Source organism: Suricata suricatta, chromosome 13 (genome assembly GCF_006229205.1).
Source record: "Suricata suricatta isolate VVHF042 chromosome 13, meerkat_22Aug2017_6uvM2_HiC, whole genome shotgun sequence".
Classification (NCBI taxonomy): domain Eukaryota; kingdom Metazoa; phylum Chordata; class Mammalia; order Carnivora; family Herpestidae; genus Suricata; species Suricata suricatta.
The window spans coordinates 31863612-31888825 of NC_043712.1; the positions used below are offsets into that span (position 1 = coordinate 31863612).

Genomic DNA, 25214 nt, shown 5'->3' on the forward strand with positions numbered 1-25214 from the left:
TCTCTCAAAATAAACATTAAAAACTATTTTTAAAAATAATTAACAATAATAGTTGCTTGTGTTAACTGCACGGCACCCAGTAGCCTCCCTGATCTGTGGGGCTCGGACTCACGGTGAATCTCTCCAGCCCCGTGGCTCCTGCATTGCCCACGAAGATGCCCGCGCTGGGCTCGAAAGCCAAGGCCCGGGAGGACCGCTGGAAGGGGATGTGGCTGTGCTCCTCGCAGTCCACAAAGAGGGTCACTTCCTCGCCCTGGACGATCACTGCAAAGCGGTTCCACCTGTGGGTCATCACGGGCACTAGGAAGGCGGCAGCCTCGTGGGACACGTGGGAGCCTGGCTCTGTGTAGTAGAGGATGATGCGCTGGCGGCCATCCTCCACGCCCGAGAGCCGCAGGCCCAGGTAGATGACCTTCTGGAAGGCATCCGTGATAGCAAAGAGCACACCGCCTGCGGGGCTGCTGGGCTTCACCGTGACGCTGACGGCGAAGTCCCTGAAGAAGGTGGGCGGGATGAGGGTCCTGGCCGGGCGGCCGACGTTGGCACCAGGCCCGAAGCTGTAGGCTGGGGAGCCACCGTAGCCCGTGACGAAGGACACAGATGAGGGCAGGGGGACACCGATGAGCTCCGTGAGGTCCAGGCTGCCCCGGGAAACAGACTCTGCAGGGAAGGAGACAGAGGCCATGTCTCACACACATATTCTACCAGGCGTGGAAATGAAGAAATACAAGGTCACGAGAGAAATGGGATTCCTCAGGAGCCCCCACTGTGGTTCCTTAAGTACTGGCTTTCAAATTGTTTTTGACAATGACCCCACAATAAGGAATGCATTTACACTGCAACATAATATGCACCCTTCAATAGACATATGCCTGTAATGCTGAAACCAATGTTTCAGAAAACATTATTTATGTTTAATACTCACCAGGCACTCTGATATTCTCCTCTCTGTTTCAGAAGGCTTCTCCTCTTTTATTATATTAAAAGCATGCTGCCAAGGACCCACTACATTGATTTCATTAACCAGTAAAAGATCCTGACCAGCAGTTTGGAAAACCTTGAAAAATATCTCCTAGAAAATTCCTAGAATGTATAATGTTCTCCCATCAACTTAAAGACTGTTTCTCATTTCCTTCTCTAAAACTGGGTAAGTTTGGGAGCGCCCAGGTGGCTCAGTCGGTTAAGCCTCTGACTTCGGCTCAGGTCATGATCTCACAGTTTGTGGGTTTGAGCCCTGCGTCAGGCTCTGTGGTGACAGCTCCGAGCCTGGAACCTGCTTCCAATTCTGTATCTCCCTCTCTCTCTGTCCCTCCCCCTCTCATGCTCTGTCTCTCTCTGTATCAAAAATAAATAAATAAATAAATAAAATTGGGTAAGTTTATTTTGTTTGTTTGGAATGAGGTCTACTGTTGAAGTGTCTCAAGGTGTGGGGGACACGCAGGGACAGAGTGAAGTGTTCCCAGACCTCAGGGTTATGAAATCCACATTATTATCATCATCGTTGTCATCATCATCATCATCATCATCACCACCATCATCGTGGACATTCTCTGAGCTCTCATTCTGTGCCCGACCCTGCTCTGAATTCTTCACACACATTAGCTCATTTTATCCTCACAACAAGTCTGTGAGGGGAGATGCTGTTTGCCTCATTTTACTTCCAAGAGAAGTTAAGAAATGTGTCCAAGGTGAGTTCCCTCGGGGTTCAAAGACAGAGCATCTGACCCCAGAGTCTGAGCTCTTACCCTCAGGAGCCCGGTGCGCTGGGAGCGGGCTTTGGGCTGGCTTCCGGGGATGTGCTTCTGCTCCTGAGGGGACACCCACCATGCCAGCAGTGAGACAGGAAAGCAGGTCTCAGGGACCGGTGGACCCCTGCCAGCAGGACAATGGACACGCAGGACACTCTGGCCTCAGAAGCGAAGCCAGACCCTGAGGATTCAGCCCCGTGAGGAGGCCTGGGGTGAGGGAGGGTCAGAATGGAGCAGGGTCCTTCCCCAGAGACAAAAGCCAGAGCAGACACCTGGTGACTATGGCCAAAGGCCAGAGGACCCTGGGAGGCTGAGTGACCTCAGGGGACTTGGGTGTTGTCCAGAGAAGACCCAAGCCATTCAAGGGCACCACAAGTAAATCCCCATCTGATGAATCAAGCCTGCCTTTCAGTTTACAACTTGCCCCTTTCTAACTGAACTAACTAGCTATGTGGCCTTGGGTGAGTCCTTTCACTGCTCCAAGGCTATGATATGGGCCCCACGAAATGAGTAAATGATACCACCATGTAACCCAGGTAAATTTGGTGGCAATGCATTAAACATTCACTGCTCTTTCCTTTTATTACAGCCACTCAGCAAGCCTGAGAGGTCGACTGGCAGGAGTTATTACCCTCACCGTGCTGACAGGGAGAAAAGGAGGCCGGGATGGGGGGGCCCGGACACCCCGCCTCTGTGCCCTTGACCTTCCCATTCAGAATACACATACGACATGTGTATACATATACATACAGGGTTTTACTTAGTCCTCACTGCAGCCCTGGGGATTGACTGTCATTCTCCTGGCCTATGCAGGAAGAAACCAGCCTTGGGAAGACGGAGTGGTCTGACCTCAGGTTGGTTCACTGCCTCAGTCTTATAAGATGGGGGCGAGAGGGGCCTCCCTCCCAGGGAGTCTGGGGGTAATCAGGCTGCCATGCCAATGACCCTTGAGCAGCACGATGGTACAACTGCAACTCTGGGTGGTCCACGAAAACCCAAACTTCCTGGAAGATGGGAGAGAAAGAGGTGCCCTGACTCCAGTGGGCCACCCCCAGCACCCCCAGAGAAGACAGCGCAGAGTCAGCAGCTCGCGTGCCTGTGTGTGTGCACATGTGTGTGCGCAGGGGTCACAAAATCATTATGAAATAGTTAGGACATACCACAAAGCATAAACAATAATATGAGACACATATTAAAAGTTAAAATGGCCAATTTTCTGTATTTATGTCTTGCCGTCATTTTATTTATTATTTATTGATTTATTGATTTTTAATTTACATCCAAGTTAGTTAGCATATAGTGCAATGATGATTTCAGGAGTGGATTCCAGAGACTCATCCCCCGTGTATAACACCCAGTGCTCATCCCGACAAGTGTCTTCCTTGATGCCCCTCACCCATTTAGCCCCTCCCCCCACCCACAGCCCCTCCAGCAACCCTGTTTGTTCTCTATATTTAAGAGTCTCTTATGTTTTGTCCCCTTCCCTGTTTTTATATTATTTTTGCTTCCTTTCCCTTATGTTCATCTGTTTGTATCTTAAATTCCACATACGAGTGAAGTCTTATGAGATTTGTCTTTCTCTGATTAATTTCACTAACATGTTACCCTCTAGTTCCATCCACATAGTTGCAAATGTCTTACCATCATTTTAAAAGGGAGTAATTGCAAGACAGGATTGAATGAAATAGTACTAGTGCGGGCAACATGGTCAATCAATGGTGGGAATTATTAACATCAGCATCGTCGCTGACTCTCGGGTTCAGAAAGAATCTCAGAGGCCCCGTGATACAATCCCTGCTTGAGATGTGTGAACACCACACTGTCCAATATGGCAGCCATTACGAGTGTGGCTGTTGGGCACCTTGGCTGAGGGTCTGTGGGTGGGGGGATAGGCACCTGAAATGCAGGTCATCCCACTGACCCATGCCATCAGTGTGATATATAAACTAGATTTCAAAGACTTAGTTTGGAAAAACTCTTAGTTAGGAAAGATATCTCATTAATAATGTGCATATTGATTACATGTTGAAATGAGAATTAGGGGAGGTACTGGGTTGAATAGAATATATTTTTTTAAATGTTTTATTTATTTTTGATACAGAGAGAGACAGAGCATGAGAGGGGGAGGGGCAGAGAGAGAAGGAGACACAGATCGGGAAACAGGCTCCAGGCTCTGAACTAGCCGTCAGCACAGAGCCTGACGCGAGGCTCAAACCCACGAACGTGAGATCTGATCTGAGCCGAAGTTGGAGGCTCAACCAACTGAGCCACCCAGGCGCCCCTAGAATATATTATTAAAACAATGTCTGAGGAATATTATGAGGAACAGGCCTGTGTCCACCACTCTGCTTAAGAAAGTATTGATTCAGGGGCTCCTGGGCAGCTCAGTTGGTTGGGCGGCCGACTTTGGCTCGGGTCACTATCTTGTGGTTTGTGCGTCTGAGCCCCATGTTGGGCTCCGTCTTAAGGACTCAGAGTGTGGAGTCGGCTTCAGATTCTGTGTATCCCTCTCTCTCAGCCCCTCCCTGCTCTAACTCTGTCTCTCAAAAGTGAATAAACATTAAAATTTAAAAAAAAAATAGATCCAGCAGAAACTCTAGCGCACTTTCCAATCCGATTCTACTGGCCATGCCCCAAAGACAGACTCTCTGAGGGATGTGGTGTATATATTCCCATGAATGTCTTTGTATGTTTACTACATGAGCAAGTGTGTGTCCGTGACAGAATGCAGAACCACTGTGCATGTCTTTAAACCTCACGTCAGTGTTGGTATGCTGCACATACCCCCTCTGACACTTTTTCCCCACCCAAAATTGTATTTTTTTAATGTTTTACTTATTTTGAAGAGTGGTGGGGCAGAGAAAGAGAGAGAGAGAGAGAGAGAGAGAGAGAGAATCCCAAGCAGGTGCCATGCTGTCAACACAGAGCCCGATGTGGGGCTTGATCTCACAAACCGTTAGATCATGACCTAAGTTGATATCAAGAGTCGGACACTTAACCAACTGAACCACCCCGGTGCCCCCAACATTGTATTTCTATGATTGATCTTAGTTGGTGCAGGCGGCTCTGGATCTCGTGTTTTCACAACAGTACTCTACATATTTTGACAGCAGCACTCTATGGTATAAACAAACCATACAGAGTGGCTCCCTTTTCTGCTGATGGGAAGGGAGATTTTCATCACCCTTCAAAACACTACTGCTACGGACTTCCTTCTACACATCCTTGTGCTCACCTGCGGGTGGAGTTATTGGATGACATAGGGACGTACACTTGCAACCTCATTGTATGCTGTGAAAATGTTCTCTGAAGTTCTCTGAAGTGCTGATTTTTGAAATTAGGACATAGGTGACATATAACATTATATAAGCTTAAGATATATAATGTATTGATTTGATACATTTATACATGGTAATATATACACACACACGTGTATATATATGTATACATGTGTATATATCAGCTTTCATGAAAACCTCCATCAACATCACATAAGTATCGTTGTGTGTGTGGTGAGAACATTTCAGATGCCCTGTGCCATTGGATGTGCCCACCAGCAGCATATTCTTACCAGCATTTAGGAGAGGCAGGGAGATGCGAAATGGGAGCGGCCTGTGGGGCTTTTCAACTATAGTGATAATGTTTACTTCCTAAACTAAGCAATACTCAAAAGAAGTATTCATTGTAGTAATCTTTGTAGAACACGTCATGGAAACTATTGCACAACATTTTAGTGAAAACAATCACCCATCCTCAACAAAAGAGCAAGTGTGATCATGCTGGCATCCTGCTGAGAAGTCTGCTCCTCAGCGTGTGCATCCGGCTGCTGCCTCCTGGGTCCAGAAGGCTCTGTGGTCTGGACACCGCGCACTCCCTACTCGCCAGCACCCTGACACAGGCCCTGGAGGGCCCCGTGCTGTTGCGGGTCCTCCCCCTCAACGGCAAGTGCCTTTCCCTCTGCCGCCCACACCATCTCACCCCACCAGAACTCCTCCTCATCCTGCAAGACTCAGCCCCAGGCTCACCTCCCCCCATCCCTTGTTTCACCTCCCGCACCCACGCTCTCCTCCTCCTCCCCTGGAGGCTGCATTAGAATCCCTCTCAATTACACGCTGGGGTCCCCCTTCATCATTCTCAACACACTGCAGGTCACTGTTGGGTCACTTGTGTCTCTCCCCATTAGACAATGAGGACAAGGACCACACCATCCATCCCTGGGTTCCCAGTCTCCAGTCTAATTCTGATGAGTGAATGAATGAATGAACAAGTAAATGACTGCATGACTAAGATCAACCCCCTCATTTTACAAAAGGTGAAACTGAGATTAAAGGAGAGAAGCAGACTGTGGCTAGAAGCTCAAATCTGACCCTCAATCCAAGGCTTTTCTTCTCCAGTATGCAACTTGCATTAAAACAGGAGCTAAGGTTAAGTAGGAGAAACCCGGGAAGGCATAAATGAAAAGGCTGATAAATCTGGTTAAATTTAACTGCACAGAAGTTCTTAAAGTTCTGCATAGCAAAAAAAAATCCCACAATATCAAATAAAACCTCCAACTGGACGAAATATTTGCCACATATATCACAGACAACAAACTAGTTACATAATATACAAAACGGATATTTGAATCCATAGGAGAGTCACAACCAAGTGGAAAGATGGGAAATGAATAGGAAATTCTCACCACTGTAAAAAAACAAATGAAAATGGCTCTTCAGCCTCTGAGAAGATACTCATCCTCACACGGATGAGAGAAATACAAGTTAAGGCTATGAAGAGATACCATTTCCCCCCTCAGATTGGCAAGCACCAGAATGTCAGATAGTATGCTGAGTGGGCAGGGGTGCCAGGAAACAGGCCATCCCTACCTTGTGCATGGCTGTTGGGACCATCAAATGGTATATTGTCTGTGGGAGGCGCTCTGACAGTATTTATCAAAATTAGAAGTGAATGTGTACCTTCCATCCAGAAGTTATATGTCTATGGATTTTTTTCTAACGGATGAAGTTCCATATGTGAAATATGGAACATGTACAAGAATGTTCATGGCAGCATTGTTTAAAACATATCCAAGTGTCCATCTTTGGGGATGGTTGCATAATCAGTTTTGATGTACCTTGCAGCCTTTGAAAAGGGTGATTCCTTACAGACTAATATGAAACAATGGACAAGATGCATTAAGTAAAAACAGACCCCAAAAAAGGGGTGCATAACAGAATCAGCATCAGTTTGAAATGCATATGTTAATACACATTTCCCATGTAAATATATATGATATATTTTAAAGTGTATATTAAAGTATCTCTAGAAGAATCCACAAGACACTGGGACCAGAGATGGTCTCCAGGGAAGGAGCTGGTGGGTGGGGAACAAGAAGACACTTTCCTTTCTCTAGATATTCTTTTGTTACTTTTTGAAATTTTATACCATATACATGGTGTGAAAAAGACATTTGCATATTGTAAAGACATTAACTCCTTCCATCCCCTTTTGGAAATTATAAAACCTTTTCTTCTTGTATTTCCTCCCTCAGATACAGCCTGTCTTTGCACAGAAAGAAAAGGGGGAGGGGAGAGAGTGAAAAGAAAAGACATAGAAATGAAAGCAAACACCCCACTGGGATTTCTTTTCTCCCCTCCAGGGTTTAAAGATAAAAACAAAACAAAACCAGGAGCGCCCTGCTGACAGCCCTGCTTTCTTCTTCCTTGAGCTGGTGTAAAGCGCTCTGCAGTTCTAATCTCCCCCCTACCGAGAAGAGAAGCCCCTTTCTAATGAGATGGTCCAGGTTTAGACAATGTGCCCTTCCACCGGGAGTAAATGGGCCAGAGCCTCTCATCCAGTCACTGGCTTGTTCCCAAGTGGTGTCCCGAGGGCCTCAGGGACAGGTGGGGCTTCAGGGGGTCTGGGGGCAGAGGCGGAGAGGCCAGGAAGCCTGTTTAAACCAGCCGGGCACTGCCACAGCCGGTACAGCCCGGACTTCCACATGGCCATTCTGGGAACGCTAGCCCCAACAGAATCCTGCTTAAAAAAAAAATCAATCACAAATCCATCCAACCCCTTTGTTTTATAGATAGGAAAATGGATGGTCAGGTAGGGAGTTCCGGGACTATGAGCCACAGCCAGGAAGTAGCAGATGAGCAGCGAGCAAGGAGGGACAGAGGGGAGGTGTGATTCTGCCCTGCTGCCCCAGCCCCTTCCGGGCCCTGGGGGTTGGTTGGCCAACTGGAGAGTGGGCAGCGGAAGCCACCTGCAGAGGAGAGTTACTGGCATTGGACAGAGTTGGGTTTCTATCCAGCCTCTGCCATTTACCAAGCGGGCAGCCTCTGGGTGGGTGACTTAGCAGTGATGTGGGGACATTCAGCCCATCTCACATGTGGGGAATCCGACAAAACAAAGGGTGGTAATTGCAAATGTTCAGCAAATGGTAGCTACCGGGGATTCTATTGGATTTGAATGGCATAAGCTTAACAAAAAGCAATGTCTGCAATGCGAACCCTTCCTAATCGCCCCTGCCCTCCTGCTGCCCAGGCCCCAGCTGCGTGAGGGAAGATAAGTGTGCAGGGGCCTGGCGACAGGCCTTGTTTCCACTGGGTTGGCCACAGAGAGAGCCAAGCTACAAGCTACAGGAAGCCCAAGTTCAGTCCAGCTCTGCTCTCGGCAACCCCTGCCTCCCTCCAAACACAGCGTCCCATGGTGTGGCGTGGTGGGGAGTGACCCCTGGCCTGGAGTGACCCGTGCTCAGGGCTGCGCTGGGCCTGCTGGCTCATTTCCCCTTGGCTTCTGCAAGGAGGGCCACCTGCTCCGGTGGCCACCAGGGAGGGGAAGAGATTCTGGGGAGCCAAGACAAACAGGCCCAGCAACTTGGTCCATAGGCTTGTCCTGGGATGGCTCTGTTCTGGGCAGGAATCCGGAGGGTGTGGGGATCACAGCTGGGGGGAAGACTCCCACAAGTGTGGAGGAGGGGGAGGGGAAGCTGATTCTGGAACTCTCTGGCCTCAGGAGCTGCGGGGCCCTCCGTGGGAGGGAGCCACACTTCTCCACAGATAATAGTACCTATCTCACAGAGCAGCAGTGTCATGAGTGGAATAATACACCCAAAATGCTTAGCTCCCTGGAAGCACCCGGTTCAGAGTCTGAGGCCCTGATTAAGGTTAGTGAGATGAGGCGCAGACTCCACATCCAACAGGGACCTCACGGCGGGCTCATTCGTCTCCTGGAGATGCAAGCTCACCTCATTTCCACAGGGTTAGGTCTGTGGCGCCAGGGAGCCCTCTGGGCACAGACACTGCCCAGGTGGGGAAGCAGGGCTCGGAAGTTGAGTGCCAGCTCTGCCGCTGACTCTGCCTGTGCTGCTGGGCAAGCTGGGCTCCCTCCCGTGTGCACAGCAAGCAGTTAGACAAGATGGGTTCTGAGAGCCAGAGCCCTTCTGACGTATCCCAGGTATCCTCACAGCCTTCAAAATACCTCCCGGGGCTGATTCTTACTTTAGTCTTGATCTCTCCCTTCATCAATGTATAGGGATAGCTTCATATCCAATGGCAGTTTTTCAACCTACTTTTCTAATTCATGAATTGAAAACATTTAGAAAGCACCCAATTCTGCCTGTGTGCCACTGGGGAGATGACGGTGAATCTAGAGTGCAGGTGCTCAAGAAGCTCATGATCTAGGTGTCTTGGTTAGCTCTCACCCAGTCATACTACTTACAAGCTCCAAAGCCTTCAATGGCTCCCCAGTGCCTTCAAGATCAAGTCAATTTTACACTGAAGACAACGTCTGCTTCATTTTTTCATTCTCTCTCTTCCCCCCTGTCATTGCTCATGTTGTTCCTTCTATTTCCTATCTTCTCACAGCTGAGTCATCTAAGCTCAGCCGCACTCCAAGACACCAAGACCCCCTCTCACACTATACACAGAGCTGAAAGCACCAATCCCTCCTCTAAATACTCAAATCAGGGCACAGAGCAGGCACTCCAAGCCACAGCCTGATGAAAGGGGAAAGACAGATAGATGCACATGGGCCTTTCTCTCCTCCTCTGCTCCTTGGCTCAGCCTCCTGAGCACGGCTCTGGGCGGCCCCTCCCAGAGGGATCAGACAGCTTTAGAGATGGACCAGGCAAAGGAAAATTTGAACAGTCACTGCAGGGTGCAACTTTCCTCCCAGGGGTCCAAAGCCAGTTTCCATGGTAACCAGGGCAGATTCCTAGCAAAGAAGAAACAAACAGGGCAAGGATCGGGTTTTCCTTCCACACAGATGACAGCAACCTGGCCAGAGGAGGTGAAGAACAGGAACCCTTTCTTCTCCTTCTTGCAGCCACAGACTCTAGGGCATCTGGCATTTCTCTTCCCCAGTCAAGCCTCGGTTTCTCTTTCTGTGGAATGGGCTGCTTCAGCCTTTCCATCTGTGGGGTGCTGAAGCAGTGCCCAGGACTAGCCTGGGCTTTGGAGCCTTGCCTCCCCGGGGAACTGTATTTGGCTTCGCAAAGCTCCATCTCACAGATGATCATCTGGGACCTGAGCCCAGCGCTGGCGCTTGTTAGCATTTAAGGCCGGAAGGAGCTAAGGGGCGTTCCTCTGGCTCCAGGTCAAGGAGGGCTGCAGACAAGCCAGACCGGGAGGGAGGCTGAGGACATCCCGGGATCGTGCGTGGCAGCGGCCCCTGGTGGCCACATGGAGAACTGCGCCTCCATGACACCTTAGGAAGGCTTCCCAGGCTACAACTCTGAGGGACACCGCCTGGGTCTGGGGAAACGAGGAGAACGGGAATCCCAACAAAAGATCTGGGAGGGTCCCAGGAGAGCAGTTCTGAGGTCACACAGGTTGCTGTGGTCAATCCAGGCCTAGAACTTAGATGCCTGCCTCCTATGCCACCCAGGAAAGCCAAAGGTGGCCCCCTCACCATGTCTCTCATTTCCACTTGTGCCTGTGAAGACCCACAGAATACTTCACTCACCTTGAATGGGGACTCAGGACTCCTTCAAGCTGGATGGTGTATTCCACTGGATGCAGGGCTCAGGGGGGTGCAGAGGATCCTACTCCCTGCCCCTTATTGGGGCTGGAGCCAGGAGTCAAAGATAAGTAGGTAAGTGGGGGTGACGACCCTGGGAAACCCAGCAGAGCCCCTCTGGCCTGGATTTCTCTGCACCCAGACCCAGGGAAAAAAGGAGTTCTCTAATACCTCCTTTGCTCCAGCAGCATAAACTGGGGAGCCTCTGAGAACCAAGTGTCCCTCCTCTTACTCCTTCTCAGGCCATCCTGCCTGAGAGGCAGACATTCTTGCATCGCTTCCGGACTGTTCTCCCCTTCCTTTTGGATATTCCTACAGGGACATGGCCCCTGAGGGCTCTGGGTTATCAGATCAGACCTCCTGCCCTGTGGCTTCCCTTCCTCTGACTTCCCCAGAGAGACAGGGAGCTGGGAGTTTGGCGAGCCAGACTCTAAGCTGGAAGAGCACAGCTCACCACCTGGAGAAGGAGTTTCCTCCACTGCAGGGCCACCAAAACGCTGTGTGCCATGTGCAAGGTCTCCACTACTGGGGAGTTAGTTCATCCTTCTCGTGACAACCCTGACCACTGCTGGACAATCTTTAGTCTTCAGAACTCTTTCTTCTGATGGGCCCAGGCGTGTCCCCCTTAGCTTGCACCCGCCTGGCTCTGTACTCTGTATTCTGGGACCACACACAAGTCGGCCTTGACTTTTGCATCATGGCCTCAGAAGCGTGTGGCGGGAGACATGGCCAGCCTGGGAGGCAGACTTGCCGCTAGCTCAGTGCATAATCTTGAGCAATGCCTTCACCTCTCTGAGCCTCAGGCTGATGGCTTCCAGAGGCCCCTGCCAGCTCTGTGAGTCTCCGATTCTGCATCCTTCTCATCGGCCGCCTGTTCCCCAGTTTCTCTAACCACTCTTAACTGTCCATTCCTCCAGCCCACAGCCTTCAAGCCTGGAAGGAATGACTACAATAGGGAGCGGGACAAACCCAGCCCTCCCCACAGACTTCCTGGTCGTTGGGCGGCACAGCCTGGCCCAAGGCGTGGAGCACTGTGCCCAGGAAAATGTTACGACTTTGCCTGTGACCAAGCATCGCCCCACCCAGGCCGGAGCCCACGGAGGCTCCCCGCTCTACCTGACTCCCCTCTCGAAGGAAAAGGGGCACAATAGAACTCATGCCGCATGGGATCCACCTGCACCCAGCAAAGATGCAAGAGTTTCTAGAAAAACCTACCACCCAATGCATTTCTTAGAAAAAGAACCATTTTCCTGCCAGGGCAAAAAGTCCTGGATCAACTTAGAAAGGAGACCTGGGCTTGGCAACAACCAAAGACCTCATTTTTCTGAATTACAGAGGAGCATTTTTCTACATGTAAACTTAGAACGCCTCCTTCCCTTTTCCGGTTTTCATATATAGCATAGGAATTTTCATGCTCAATGAAGTTACTGTGTGAGCTCCTCTCTCTCTCTCTCTTCCTCTCTCTCTCTCTCTCCCTCACTTTCTTGCTTTCTCAGGGATGGCTTTGAAGGTTCCTCGATGTGGGCGGAGACGGTCGAGGTGTGGGCACTGTGGCTTGGCCACCCCACCCACCCGGCAGGAAGGAGAGACCATCCCCCACCCAGCACCCATACCAGCTTCCAAAGCATCCCCTCACCTGAGCCACCACCAGAAGGAAGGCAAGGCAGTGATCAGTCTCTATTTCAAAGAGGAGGAAATCAAGCCCCAGAGAGGGGAAGTAACTTACTTGAAGCCCCAGTGCAGGACTCAGCACTGAAGACTCAGCGGGCTCTGCACATGGGCTGCCCTTGGGACCCCTCCAGGTGCACCTGCACACCTCTGTGTCCTCAGAGTCCCCACCTTCCCTCCACCCAAACACCCTCATCTCTGCACTCTGGTGGGGAGTTCTCTTCCCTCTCTGATATGACTACACATGGGCATAGACCATGAGGACCCATCTCAGCCCCCAGTGCCAACAGAGCCTGGAAAGGATGACTTATGAATGAGGACAAGAAAGAAGTACGTCAGTAGCTAAGATCTGTAATGGGCTTGCTGCATGACAGGCACCATTCAATGAGCTCTCCATGAATCATTTCATCTCCCTACTGATTCTCTATGAGATAGATAGTACCATTATCCCCATTTTACAGGTTATTAAACTGAGGCTTGGAGAAGTTAATTACCATTCTAAGGCCATGAGGATAACAAATGATTAAAGTCAGGATTCAAATCAGGATGGGTGGTATAGCATGGTGTGAAGGTTCCAGCCCTGGCCACACATCAGAGTCACACAGGGAGCTTTTAAAAAGACAGAGGTCTGCCCCTCCGGCCTAGCCCTTGGGCTCAGTGTCTTCCAGGACCTAGCCTGGGTAAGTCTGATGCCCTCTCCCAGTTGGCAGCCGCAGGTAAGGGTAACACCCCACCACCCCCAGGCTTTGCTAGCAGATAGACCTGGGCTTGAGTCCTGAGTCTGCCCCTAACCTGTGTGTGACCCTGTGGAGGCCATTGAGCTGAGGTAGGGCAGGAACAGAGGCTGGCTCACAGAGTCATCATGAGGACAGACAGCATAGGGAGGGCTGTGCCCACCAGAGGCCTGGTACATCTGAAAACTCAGGACCCACTGGCTACTCTGGGCCCAGGACTCCCATGCTCTCACCAGCAGCAACTGTTAACCATTACAGAATTAATAATATAATTGGATAAGTAGGCCCAGCAAAAAAGGAACTGAAGAGGTTAGCCTGGAGAGAGTATATTATGACTTGCTCATTCTATGACCCAGGTCTGCTCACTACCACCTCCTACACACACACACACACACACACACACACACACACACACACACGTGCATGCTACCCCTCAGACTAGGCAGACATCGGCTCCAGTGCAGAAGTCAGATGCAAGCCTTAGGAAGCAGGCAGCGGGCCCTGCTGCCTTGCGCAGTGAGGGTCCTGCCTTCAGACCCCTCCTTCACCCCCTTTTCCAAAAGTGTTCCAGAAAGCTGGGTACAGAGCCATGCCAGGGCCCATGTGCACCAGGTGGCGCATGAAGGCCGGCAGGTGTGGGCAGGCGTGAGCATCTGGGAAGAGCTTTCTAGTCAACTCTCCTTGGTTTGTGGACCTTCCTCTTCCATTTGGGGAACAAAGGCTCTTTGAGTGTGATGAGGGCCTTGAATCCCCGGATGACATCACTCCCGACTGGCAGCTCTGGAGGACGCGGCTCAGGGCACGGCGAGGAAAACTCATGGAAAACGGGCACGGAGGGGAAGGGGCCCGTTGGGGGCACAGGAGGGGCACCGGATGGGAACGTGCATCGGCCTGCTAGAAGTAGGCGCCCAGCAACCCGCAGCTCCTGAAAACTGCCAGGTTCAGCACGAGAAGGGGACAAAGAGGCAGCGGCTGGAGGCCAGGCAGGGTCAGTGTAGGCATCTGGACCAGAAGATTTCAAACTGCATTCCCCAGGACCAGGGGCGGGGCTCAGGGGAGGGGGTGCTCCGCGGGGCACAGGAGATGAAGGAGAGGGCCTGCCTGCTGGGCTCCTGACACACACGGATACAGCCACACGGACACACATACACACACAACACACACTCACCTGTTTGCATCACACCCGCAAGCACATTCACACACACTAATGCATATATTCACACACACACACACACATGCTGTGACACCTCCACCCACACTCATCCCTCATACACACTCGTGCAGTCACATACACACTCGTGTACTCGCACACTCACACATTCATTCACACATACTCTCTCACACACTGACCCACATTCGCACAAACTCACCTACCCTCACATGCACACTTGCACCAAAGCAACTCAGGCTTCATTTGTTGAACATACTTGGTTCCAGTCACAGCGTCATCTGAAGAAGGTTCTGTAGCTAAAAACCAACGAAGCAACCAAAACCCACCACGAAAACCCTTCACATCACTGCTGTTTACGACGCACTTCGAGGGAAGACACGGGCCGAGGGCCCCACGGAGAGTCTGAGGCCCCTCTTCCTTCCCCGGCTACCTCTGTAAAGGTTTGGAGGTATCTGACTACACTTCCTACACAGAGCATTTAGGTTTCTCTAATGTGGGTACATTTTCTGTATTTCCCCCTCGTTAGTAAAATAACCTTCTCAGAATATCCGGTTTAGGTCATGCCTTCACAGAGCACCCAAACCAAATGACTCATTTTCTTAGAAGCAATGCTAGAAACGGCTGCTCCGTGAACAGCTGACCTGTGCAGGTGACACACGGCACAGACCCGGCACTGGCGGATGCTCAATAAAGGTCAGTTTCACGAACATACGAGTGCGTGAGTAGCAGGGGCTCACGTGTCCCGAGCCCTAACTGTGTCCTGGGCCCACGTGCTTTACCAGCACCGCGGTTCGCAGCCCTGGCCGCACAAGAGAATGGCCAAAACGACTACTCCCCACGGCTCGCTCCCGGAGGTTTCGATTCCGGTGGGCCAGGCTGGGCCGGGGCTGGTGAAGTTGCACGAACTCCCCAGGTGGTACTCGTCCACTGCCCTTGAGTTCTTCACAACAACCTCACTCTTCTTGTGCCCAACCCACAGAGGCAGGGACAGAGGCAGAGAGAAGTTAAAAACCTTGCCCAAGGGCACAAAGCTATCAAGTCCTAGGACAGGTGGCTTTAAACCCTCATCTGTCGGCTGTGAGGAGCTGAGGGTCCATCTGCTCCTTGCCAGGACTACCACTTCAATCCAAGTCTGACCCACTCCAGGAGCACGCCCTGACTGCTCAGCCCATGGTGACCCTCGGCCCATCTACCTTTCTGTCCCCATTGTCCTGAGAGCCCATCCTCACGGCTCTTGGCATCAGCACACCATCTCCCACCAGCTACCAGGAACAGGGCTCTGCTGCCAGCCAGAGACGCGCTCTCATGGGCTTCCTTTTCTCAGCAGATCTGGGAGGGCCAGAGACTCCAGGTCCGCTGGCCACTGGGAAGCCACAGCCTTCATCTTGGCTGACTGGATATAGTTTCAGTGCTGGGAGAAGGCGCTCCAAGAAGAATGGTGTTGGGGAGAAAGACAGCTCTGGCTTCAAATCCCAGCTCTGCATTTAAAAAGCTGTGCAACTCTGGACAAAACGCTTCCCTCTCTGAGCCTCCGATTCTATATGTGTAACACAGGAATGCCACCTGCGGCAGGAAAGAGTTTTGAGAATGACCTGAGATAACAGATATAAAATACAGAGCTGAGGGGCTGGCAGAAGCAGACCTGTAATAAAGCACTTTGGTGTATGGCCATTGCTCATTATCAAAGACATAGCTTTCTTTTCTCTCCCCTGAACTACTGTAATTGCCACAAGAAGTAGCTTTGAGCAACTTTCCCTCTGGGTGTCTGTTTTCTCACCTACAGATAGGGTGATACAGCCTCCTTCACAGTGAGGGCCCCATGCCCTCTGATGGGAAAATGCTGTGTCCAGTGCAGTCCTCTCAGGAGCGAGGAGTGGTTAGCATGGACAGAGGCCTCCGAACAGGTGTCTGGGAGCTGACAGCGCTATTTTGCTCAGATTAACAGAATCTGAGCACACAGAGACCCTGTAATATGACCACTGTCCCTCCACAGGCAGAACTCCTGCCCCAGCCGGGAATGGTTTGGGTAGCGTGGGGCCAGCGGAGAGGAGGTGGAACCTGGAAATGGGCTTAGCACCCCACCCGAGCCCCCCCACCCCCACCCCAGGGCAGGAAGCTGGGGTCCGGCCTAACTGCAGCTGCTGGAAGAAACAACAACCAAGTGATAATAATAAGAATATAATCATCATCATAGTAGCCATGTTCACAGTAGGAGGCAGAATGACGGCTCTCCAAACAGTACGTCCACATCCAAGTCCCCAGAACCTGGGAATGTAACCTTATTGGGAAGAAGGGTCTTTTGCAGATATATTTAAACTAAGGGTCTTGAAATGAAGAGATCAGCCTACACTACCCAGGTGTGTCTTAACTCCAATGACACGTGGCCTTATGAGAGACGCACAGGGGAGATTTGGCAGACAAAACGTAGGAGACAGAGACTGGAGGGAGGCAACCAGGAGTCCAGGAACGCCCGCAGTCCCCAGAAGCTAGAAAAGGCAAAAGAGGATACTTCCCTAGAGCCTCCAGAGGGGGTGTGGCCCTGCCCACACCTTGATTTTGGACTTCTCGCCTCCAGAACTTTATAAGAATAAATTGCTGTGGTTTTAAGCCACGAACTTGTGGTAATTTGTGACAGCATCCAAGGACACGGTTATATTCACTGAATGCTTACCGTATGCTAAGCGGGACCTAGATCAGGCCATTTCACACTCACAGCAACCAAGTAAGGCAGGGGTCTCCATTATCTCTGTTTTACAGATGAGGAGACTGAGGTACAGAGGCCCTGGTTCACACAGCTGGGACGAGACAGAGATGAGATCTGGACCCAGATGGCCTGGGTTCAAGCCCCATAGCCCATGTGCTTAACCACAACTCTGATGGTTCTCAAAATGTGGCTCCTGGACCAGCAGCAGCAGTGTCACCTGGGAACCCAAAGCTACAGATTCTCACGCTTTACTCCAGACCTACTGAATCAGAAACTCTGCAGCGAAGGCCACCATCTGTGTTTGGACTAGGCCTCCAGGGGATGATCACCCTCAGGTGGGTGACACCTGTTGCACATAGTGCTGGTGGAGGCTGAGGCTGTAGCCTAAGGCTGGAACAGAGGCCAGTGGTGGAGAACCATGGAGCAGGGGACTCAAGCAGATAGTCAGCGGTAGAAAAGTCCGCTTCAGGGCCAGGACCTAGGCACAGACTTGGGAAGGACTCCAGCTGCTTCACCAGAGGACAGACCCAGGCAGGGTCCCAGCCATGATGAGCTACAAATAAGCAGCTACCTAAACAGGCTAATGGAAAGCTGGGTCTCTTGAGGGACTAGATCCCTCTGATTGGCACCAGGAGGGCCCCAGGGCCTGGACTGAGATGGCCAAGTGGCCCCAGGCTGGCCATGAGCAAACATAGAGGCTTCGGTGCCCTAGCCCAAGGGCCTGGATGTGTCATGTCAGGGTTCTGCATCCAGGAGTAAGCTGACGGCCTCCAAGGGACCCAGTCTCCAGGGAAAAGCTGTCCTGAGCAGAAAGAACCCAGGTCTTCTAGGGAGTGATGGCAAAAGTGACTTCCCTTGCCCCTCCAGCTTCCCCTTGCCCTGAGCTGGGCGTAAGGGGCCTGCAGATTCCCAGGGAAGTCCACTGCAGCCATGCTGGGAAGCTGGGCCTCAGGGCCTACTCTCGGATGCCTACAAATGAGTCACACCGTCTGGCCAAGAAAGCCTCCCTATGTGAATTTCCCAGGAAGCTCCAATTTCTCACTACTCTGTTATCTGTTCACTTGCCTGTGAGTCCTGCCAGCCTCTGAGCTCTTCAGGGTGCAGGCATCATGTTCTGGTTTCATTTCTGTATCTCCCACCTTCACCCACCTCTTTAGCATGGGGTCTTGCCTGGGGTAAGCAAAAACTGAGCAATGATGGACAGGCGGACAGATGGCTGGTTGGATGGCTGGATAGATGGATGGACAAATAATGCACATGTGAGTGAGTGAATGAGCTTAATGGATTCGGGACAAGAGTGATTGCAGGCGTGCCCTAATATCTCATATTTATTGTCATCAATGGTAAGAAGTCTAATGAATTCCAGCTGTTGCCATAGTAATGCCACCAGCACTGTTAGCTCAATATACACCTAACAGCCCAGCTCTCATCTGATCCCCACTGTTGAGAGAGAATAGATTATTATTATTATTATTATATTATAAAAGCTTGATGTTAACTTTCCTGAGGGCTGGAGTCTCCCATCCTTTTGGCTGACCCTTAAGCAGGAGGGCTTTGAATGACCAGTCTTTTGCAAAACGCCTGCTCTTGGCTCTCACCCACTAAGTTGGGAGTGCCTCCCTTAAACACACTGGCCTCTTAGACTTCAGACTAAATTCCAGCCGCCTCCACCTTCCCCTTCCCTGAAATGAGGGTCTGGGTGGAGGATGTGAGCAACATATGTTTCCCCCTCTCCCTTACATATTGTCAGGGTCTTGAAGTTTGGCTGGAGGCCTCAGGGAAGCTGCTCATAACCTGTCTGGGGATCAGACATGAGCTGGGATCACTGGTCAGTTGGGGTGGGATGGGACAGACCAGCCCTCCAGGTCCTGGAGGGAACAATAGAATGCTTTCTGCTCCTGGCTGCATCCCTCAGCCCCAACCCCAGCCAGGAAGTAAGGCACTGGGTGGGAGGGGCTTCCACTGGTAGGAGGAGCTTAAAAGATGGACAGTTCTGGGGTTTTCTAAGCCTTTCTCTCTTTCTTTTTTTTTTTTTTTAATTTATTTTTTGAAAAACAGAGAGAGAGTGAGCACGGGAGGGTCAGAGAGAGAGGGAGATACAGAATCGGAAGACAGGCTCCAGGCTCTGAGCCCGATGTGGGGCTGGAACCGATGAACCATGAGATCATGACCTGAGCCAAAGGCTTAACACACTAAGCCACCCAGCCACCCTTTTCTCTTAAGTGAGGCTATTCTCAGGTGTTTCCCGAATTTTTTGGCACTGGTGACGCCACCTGGTCAGTAAAATCTCTTCAAGAGTTGCTATCCATATGCCTCAATTCAGTCATTATTTATATTATCCCAGCTGCAATGTGGCCACAAGGGGAGAATGGATCCTAGAGGGGTCTTTCCTTTCACTCTATCCTGGTCCCTTGCCTACAAGCAGCATCCGTGACTGATCTTGTCCAAACTTGGCTCCGGGCTGGACTCTGGGAGATCAAGAGGATGCAGTATCTGGGCCACAAGTAGCTCTGAGTCTAGTAGAAGGGACAAGACACCAACGCAGGGTCCTGATATAGGTGGCCTGAACTGGAAGGTTCTGCACAGGTGGATGGAGTGGAGAGAGCAGAGTGCAAGCTACCCCACCATAAGGAAAACAAGGGGTGTGTGAACGGTTCTGGGGGAGGAGAGTAATGGACCCTAAGATGACCTCCAGCATTAGAGCAGAAAGGAGAGAATTACAAACTCAGGTAAATACAGATTTAGAAGTGTTACAGTAACATGCATTAGCTCATGCAATCTCAGGACAATTTGATAAAGTGGGGACTATTGCCATCGCATTTCACAGATGAAGGCCACAGAGCTGGTGAGTGGGTGCTGGGACTCAAATGTAGGTCACCCGAGGTCCTATCCAGCTTTTTCTACTTTTATCATCATTTTTTCATGTAGGGGACAGGAGGCAGATTGCAGAGAAGCTTGCATGTCAAGTCAAGGAGACCAAAATGTATCCAACAGACCGTGGGGAGCCTCAGCAGCTTTCTGAGGAAAGCCACAGCTGACCATTTTAGGAGGTATCACCACCTCACCCCGAGCTGCTGCCCCTACAGCCAGGCCCCTTTCCTTCCCGTGCCAAGGAGAGGGTGGAACTGGCGAATTGGAATGCGGGGTAAAGGCGGTAGTTTGGCAGCAGCAGGAGACATACTTTCCTGCAGCCTCTCGGGCCCTTGGCACGTCATGCCCCGGGCAGAATCACACTGCCCTGGGAACAGCCCGGGGTGTCCCAGCAGACGAGTTTGTGTGAACTCAGCCAGGGCAGAGAAGCAGGGGCAGAATGAGCTCAGGGTTTCAGCAGGCACCGTGAAATCTCGCCTACAGGGACCAAGGCTGGTGGAGGACCTCAGAGCTGGGGAGGACCTCAGGAAACACCCATCCAATGTCCCCAAGGTGGGAAAACCGGGGCCCAGACTGATGGTGTGAGTCACCCCAGTGCCCATAACCTGTCATGTTCCCACAGTTGGCTACCCTCCAGGCCGCTTCCCCCTGAAACCCTGAAGAAGGTGAGGGGCAGGAAAGCACCTTCACCCGGGCTTGGTACAAAGGAGGGGCCCAAGGTGTGAGTGCATGCATTTGTGCCCAAGGTGGGGGCCTGCGGTCCACACATACAGTGACTTGGGTGCTGTCAAGCAGGCGGAAACAAACGGCCTCAGCAATCTGTCCCGCAGCTGTTACCAAACACACTGCTTCCTCCTGCCGACTGTCCTGCTCAGTTGTGCAGAGACCTGCTCCCTGCTGGGTGCTGAGCCCACTTGGCCCTGCAGTGGGATTTGAGTTTCAGCAAACAGCTGGAACAGATGGTGACCCTGAAGTCATATTTTGCAACAGGCGGACACTTGTTTAATCTAGATGAGAGCACAGCTCGATAGTCCCCACATGTTGGCTGCAGGAGGGAGAATCAGAGAGTCCAAGAGGAGTATCCAGGAGATGCCTCTCCCTGGAAACCTGAGACTGAGGGTGACGCCGGGGCGGGGGTGGGGATCCCAGGAGGACCAGCCTCCCCGGACCGCAGGTGCAGGGAAAGCACGTGGAACTGGACACCAGACAGATCTGTGTGCGAGTCCTGGCTCCAACACGTACCGGCCAGTAAGCTTGGGCCAGTTCTTTACCATTTCTGAGCCTTAGCTTCTTTACCTGGACATGGAGATGACAATGTCTAGCTCTCAGGGTGGTGGTGCAGGGCAAGGTCAGGTGTCAAGCACCCCATTGTCCACTCATTCATTCATGCGTTCACTCACTCCTCATAAAATATTAGCAGGCTCCAAGTGCCACGAGCCTGGCACTGCCGGGGCTGGAGGTTCACCAGGGATAGGACAGACGTGCCCCTGCCTTCATGGCCCGTGTGCTCTAGCACTGAGCTCCTTCCTCATCGCTGGCAGAACCATCACTGGATGGCTTTAGAACACTGATGCCTGGCTGCGGCCGTCCGGGTCGGAACTGCTGGGGATGAGGCTGGGGGTGCGGTCATGCGGTAGCATGAGCTTCACACTTTAGGGGGAAGCTCCCCTCCACTAAGGGCCTGCCGCCTGCCTACTGCTCTCTCTGAGCTCTCCCCTAGCATTACTTGCACAGCCCTTTACCCACCCCCCCATCCCACATCGAGGTGAGGAAACAGGCACTCTTTCTGAGCGATTTGCCCAAGTCACATAGCTCAGAAGAGGAAGAATTGGAATTTGAAGTCCATTTGATGACTCCAGAGCTCAGCTCTAACCACACGATGCCACAACCCAAAGGGCCCTCAGCTCATGTGAATGCCTGATTTCGGCTCTCCTCCCACGTCCCTGGGGATGGGACAGACTGACCGGGCATCTGCAGTCATGCTCGGGACCTAGGAATCTCAGGGTGGTGCCAGGCCCCCACCTGGACCTCAGAAGACCCAGATCCAGGCCTTCTGTCCTCCAGCTGTGTGGCTTTGATCTTCTAACTTGTAATATATTTTTTTAATGTTTATTTTGAGAGAGAGTGCCCTGCCCACATGCGCGCACACACATGCAGGGGAGGGGTAGAGAGGGAGAGAATCCCAAACAGGCTCTGCACTGTTAGCACAGAGCCAGACGTGAGATCACCACCTGCGTCAAAATCAAGAGTAGGACACTTAACTGACTGAGTCACCCAGGCGCCCCTCCATCCGTAACTTAGAAATCCGGAAAGTCCCACATGTTCTGGGTCCTTGACGTTCCCAGTGGGTTTTGGCGGAGGCAGTGTTTAGAGGCTCTTGTTTCTGTTTCCTGGGGAGAGAAGTCCTTCTCATTGTGTTTATGGACACACGTTCTGAATACAGAGATCCAGAGAGAGACAAAAATCAAAAAAGATAATATCATATCTGGATGGGCCTTAGAGCTGGCCCAACCTCATTTCATAGATAGAACAAAGCTTTTCAAAGCCAAGACGAACTGAAATCAAACTGAAGAGGGCAATTCTTGGAATCCTTTCCCCAGGTGACGTTCATGGCCTCTTGGCACGGCAGCTGTGACAGGCTCGGGGTGGCCAAGGCTCTCACTCCAGCTCTGCTCCCCTATCATTTTGCTGCCAGTCTCTTAAATTCATTTCTGTGCAACACAGAGATGGAGACCCTATATCCCCTCCTGAAAGCAATACATTGTCTGCAATTAGAGGCATGATCTGGGCAGAGGCAGGTCCCAGAGGCCCCTAGCCCATGCAGGGCTCCTAGCCTGGGATCCACAGGACCAAGAAGCCAAGATGCTCACCTGGGGCCAGGCTTGGGGAAGCAGCTTCTGGATGGAGGTTCTGCTTCATCTCCAGACCCCCCGCAGCCTCCCCTCCCATACCAGGCTCAGGCTATACACAGGCTGCTCTTTCCCCTCTCTCCTCATTTTGAGCCCTTGATCTGGAACATTCCATTCCTCTTCCAACCCACCCCCTTTGCTGGCTAAATCAATTCACCCCTCACATCTCATCTTGAATGTCCCTCGTCGTGGAGACTTCCCCAACACCCCGTGCTGATTGGTATAGGCAGGTCTGCGCTCTCATAGCTGCCTGTACTTCTTGACATTTGTCTGCCATTTACAAACATTTAGGGGGTCTTGCACAATTATCAATGTAGAGTCTATGTCCCCCATAGGCTGCAGCTCCCAGAGGGTGGGGACCATGTTTCTCTTGTTCATCATTTGAGGCCCAGCACATAGCACATTGCCTTGTCCAGGGTAGGCAGTCAAAGAACTATTCAGTAAAAGTGAGTGAACAAGTGACTGAATGGAAAACCTACCAGATATGACAGGCAGGACAGTGCCTCCGGAGGCCCAAAGGTGACAATTAATTGTATCCCACCCTCCTACTCGCCCTGGTAAAGTCCTTGTTTAGCTATATTTCACTTTTCCCCACAAGAGTCTGGCTTTTTATGTCCCTCCAGTGGAAGGTCAGTGATTCCAAAGATGAATGACCTCATCCCAGCCCTCTCATCCTCCGCAGGATGGACTTGCACATGAATTCTGACCCCGAATGGAATGAATCAGGTACAAGCACTGTGCTAAGAGCTTTGGGGACATGATTTCATGTCCTCATCACAAGAACTCTGAGATGGGTACTGTTATTATCGTCCACTCTACAGATGAGGAAACAGAGGCTAGAAGAGGATTAGTGAATCATCCAAAGTCACCAGCTAGTATGGTCAAAGCCTAGAACTGCAGCCAGCTCTGTCTGATCCCACAGCCCCCAGCACTTAACCTCCATGCTGCAAAGGCCATATCACACGCATCCCCCAGGGTCTAGGGATTCTAACCTGGGGCTTTGCATTTCTTCCTTTGTTTCTTTGGTTTTGTTGGTTTTCTTTTTCTTTCTCTCTCTTTTTTTTTTTTTTTGAGAGAGAGAGAGAGGAGCAGAGACAGAGGCAGAGAAACAGCATCTCAAGCAGGCTCCACGATGTCAGCACAGAGCCTGATTCAGTGCTCCATCCCATGAACTGTGGCATCATGACCTGAGCTGAAATCAAGAGTCATATGCTGAACTGACTGAGCCCCCCAGGCGCCCCGCAGCCCACACTTCTAACAAGCTCTTAGGTGATGCCAGTGTGCTGGTGCAGGGACCATTTTGAGTAGTGAGTCTATAAAGGAGAAAAGGCGAAAGAGGATCTCAGCGGGGCAGGGAGAGTATCCCAGCCCACAGGTAGGCACTAGCAAATGCTGGCTGAAGGGAACACACTTGTGAAGTTGAGACCAGCAAGCATCTCGGTGTGGCTGGAGCCAGGGCATGAAAAGGGATAGGAAGGGACAAGCAGCCAGGAGCTCCAGCCCAAGGAGAGTGGAATTTCACTGTAATGGAAGGTACGGGAGGGTTTAAGAAGGGGCACGACATGATGGAACCTGTGGTTCAAGGAGCCACTCTGCCTGCAGTGAGAGCTTGAGGATGGAGAGACAGAGGTCCTACCGGCAAGGGAGCGGCTACAACAGTCCATTAGAAGACAAGACAGAGGACTGACTCCGTGCAGATGAATGGAAGCAGGAGATTGGACACCACAGATATTGCAAGGGCAAGATCCGTTTCTTTAAAACAAAGCTGCAGTACTCTTTCCAGGCACTAACACTTTCTCAGCCAGTCCATACCTGGGACAATCAGGCAGAGCTGGTGGCAGATGTAAAATCATGCATGTGGCTCCTGGGTAGCTCAGTCGGTTAAGCGTCCGAATTCAGCTCAGGTCATGATCTCGAGGTTCGTGAGTTGCAGCCCGGTGATGGGCTCTGTACTGACATCTCAGAGCCTGGAGCCTCCTTTGGGTTCTGTGTCTCCCTCTCTCTCTGTCCCTCCCTACTCATGCTCTGTCTCTCTGTCTCTTTCAAAAATAGTTAAACATTTCAAAAATTAAAAACTAAGTAAATAAAAATAAAATAAAATCAGGTGCATACAATTCCAATGAAGTTCCAACAGAACCACTCTTAGAAATGGGGCTCCCCAACCACTCTTTCCAGTTCAGCCATACAGTCTCCTTAGTGAGCCAGCCTTTTCCTGTCTTGGTACAGCAAGGGTCTGAGACTGAGAATGGAAGTGACTTGGTTAAGCTCCCACCGCCCGGCCCAGAATCAAGAAATCTGACCACTAGGTTAGTGCTGTGCATTTTAGAGAATTTGTCCCAGTGGAGAAAATGAACACGCTCAGCTGTAATCTGGTATCAGCCTACACTTGCAAATATTAAACAAGCAAAA

At 51.2% G+C, this 25214-nt stretch overlaps 1 protein-coding gene across 2 annotated transcripts in view; it reads right to left on the bottom strand.

Moving 5' to 3' along the window:
• Positions 1–25214, bottom strand: part of COL15A1 (collagen type XV alpha 1 chain) — a 102724-nt gene that overhangs the window by 66485 nt on the left and 11025 nt on the right. For both annotated transcript variants that reach the window (XM_029920642.1, XM_029920641.1), the window contains exon 3: positions 113–660. In XM_029920642.1, coding sequence (XP_029776502.1) covers positions 113–660 — 548 coding nt within the window. The remainder of the gene's footprint in view (positions 1–112; positions 661–25214) is intronic.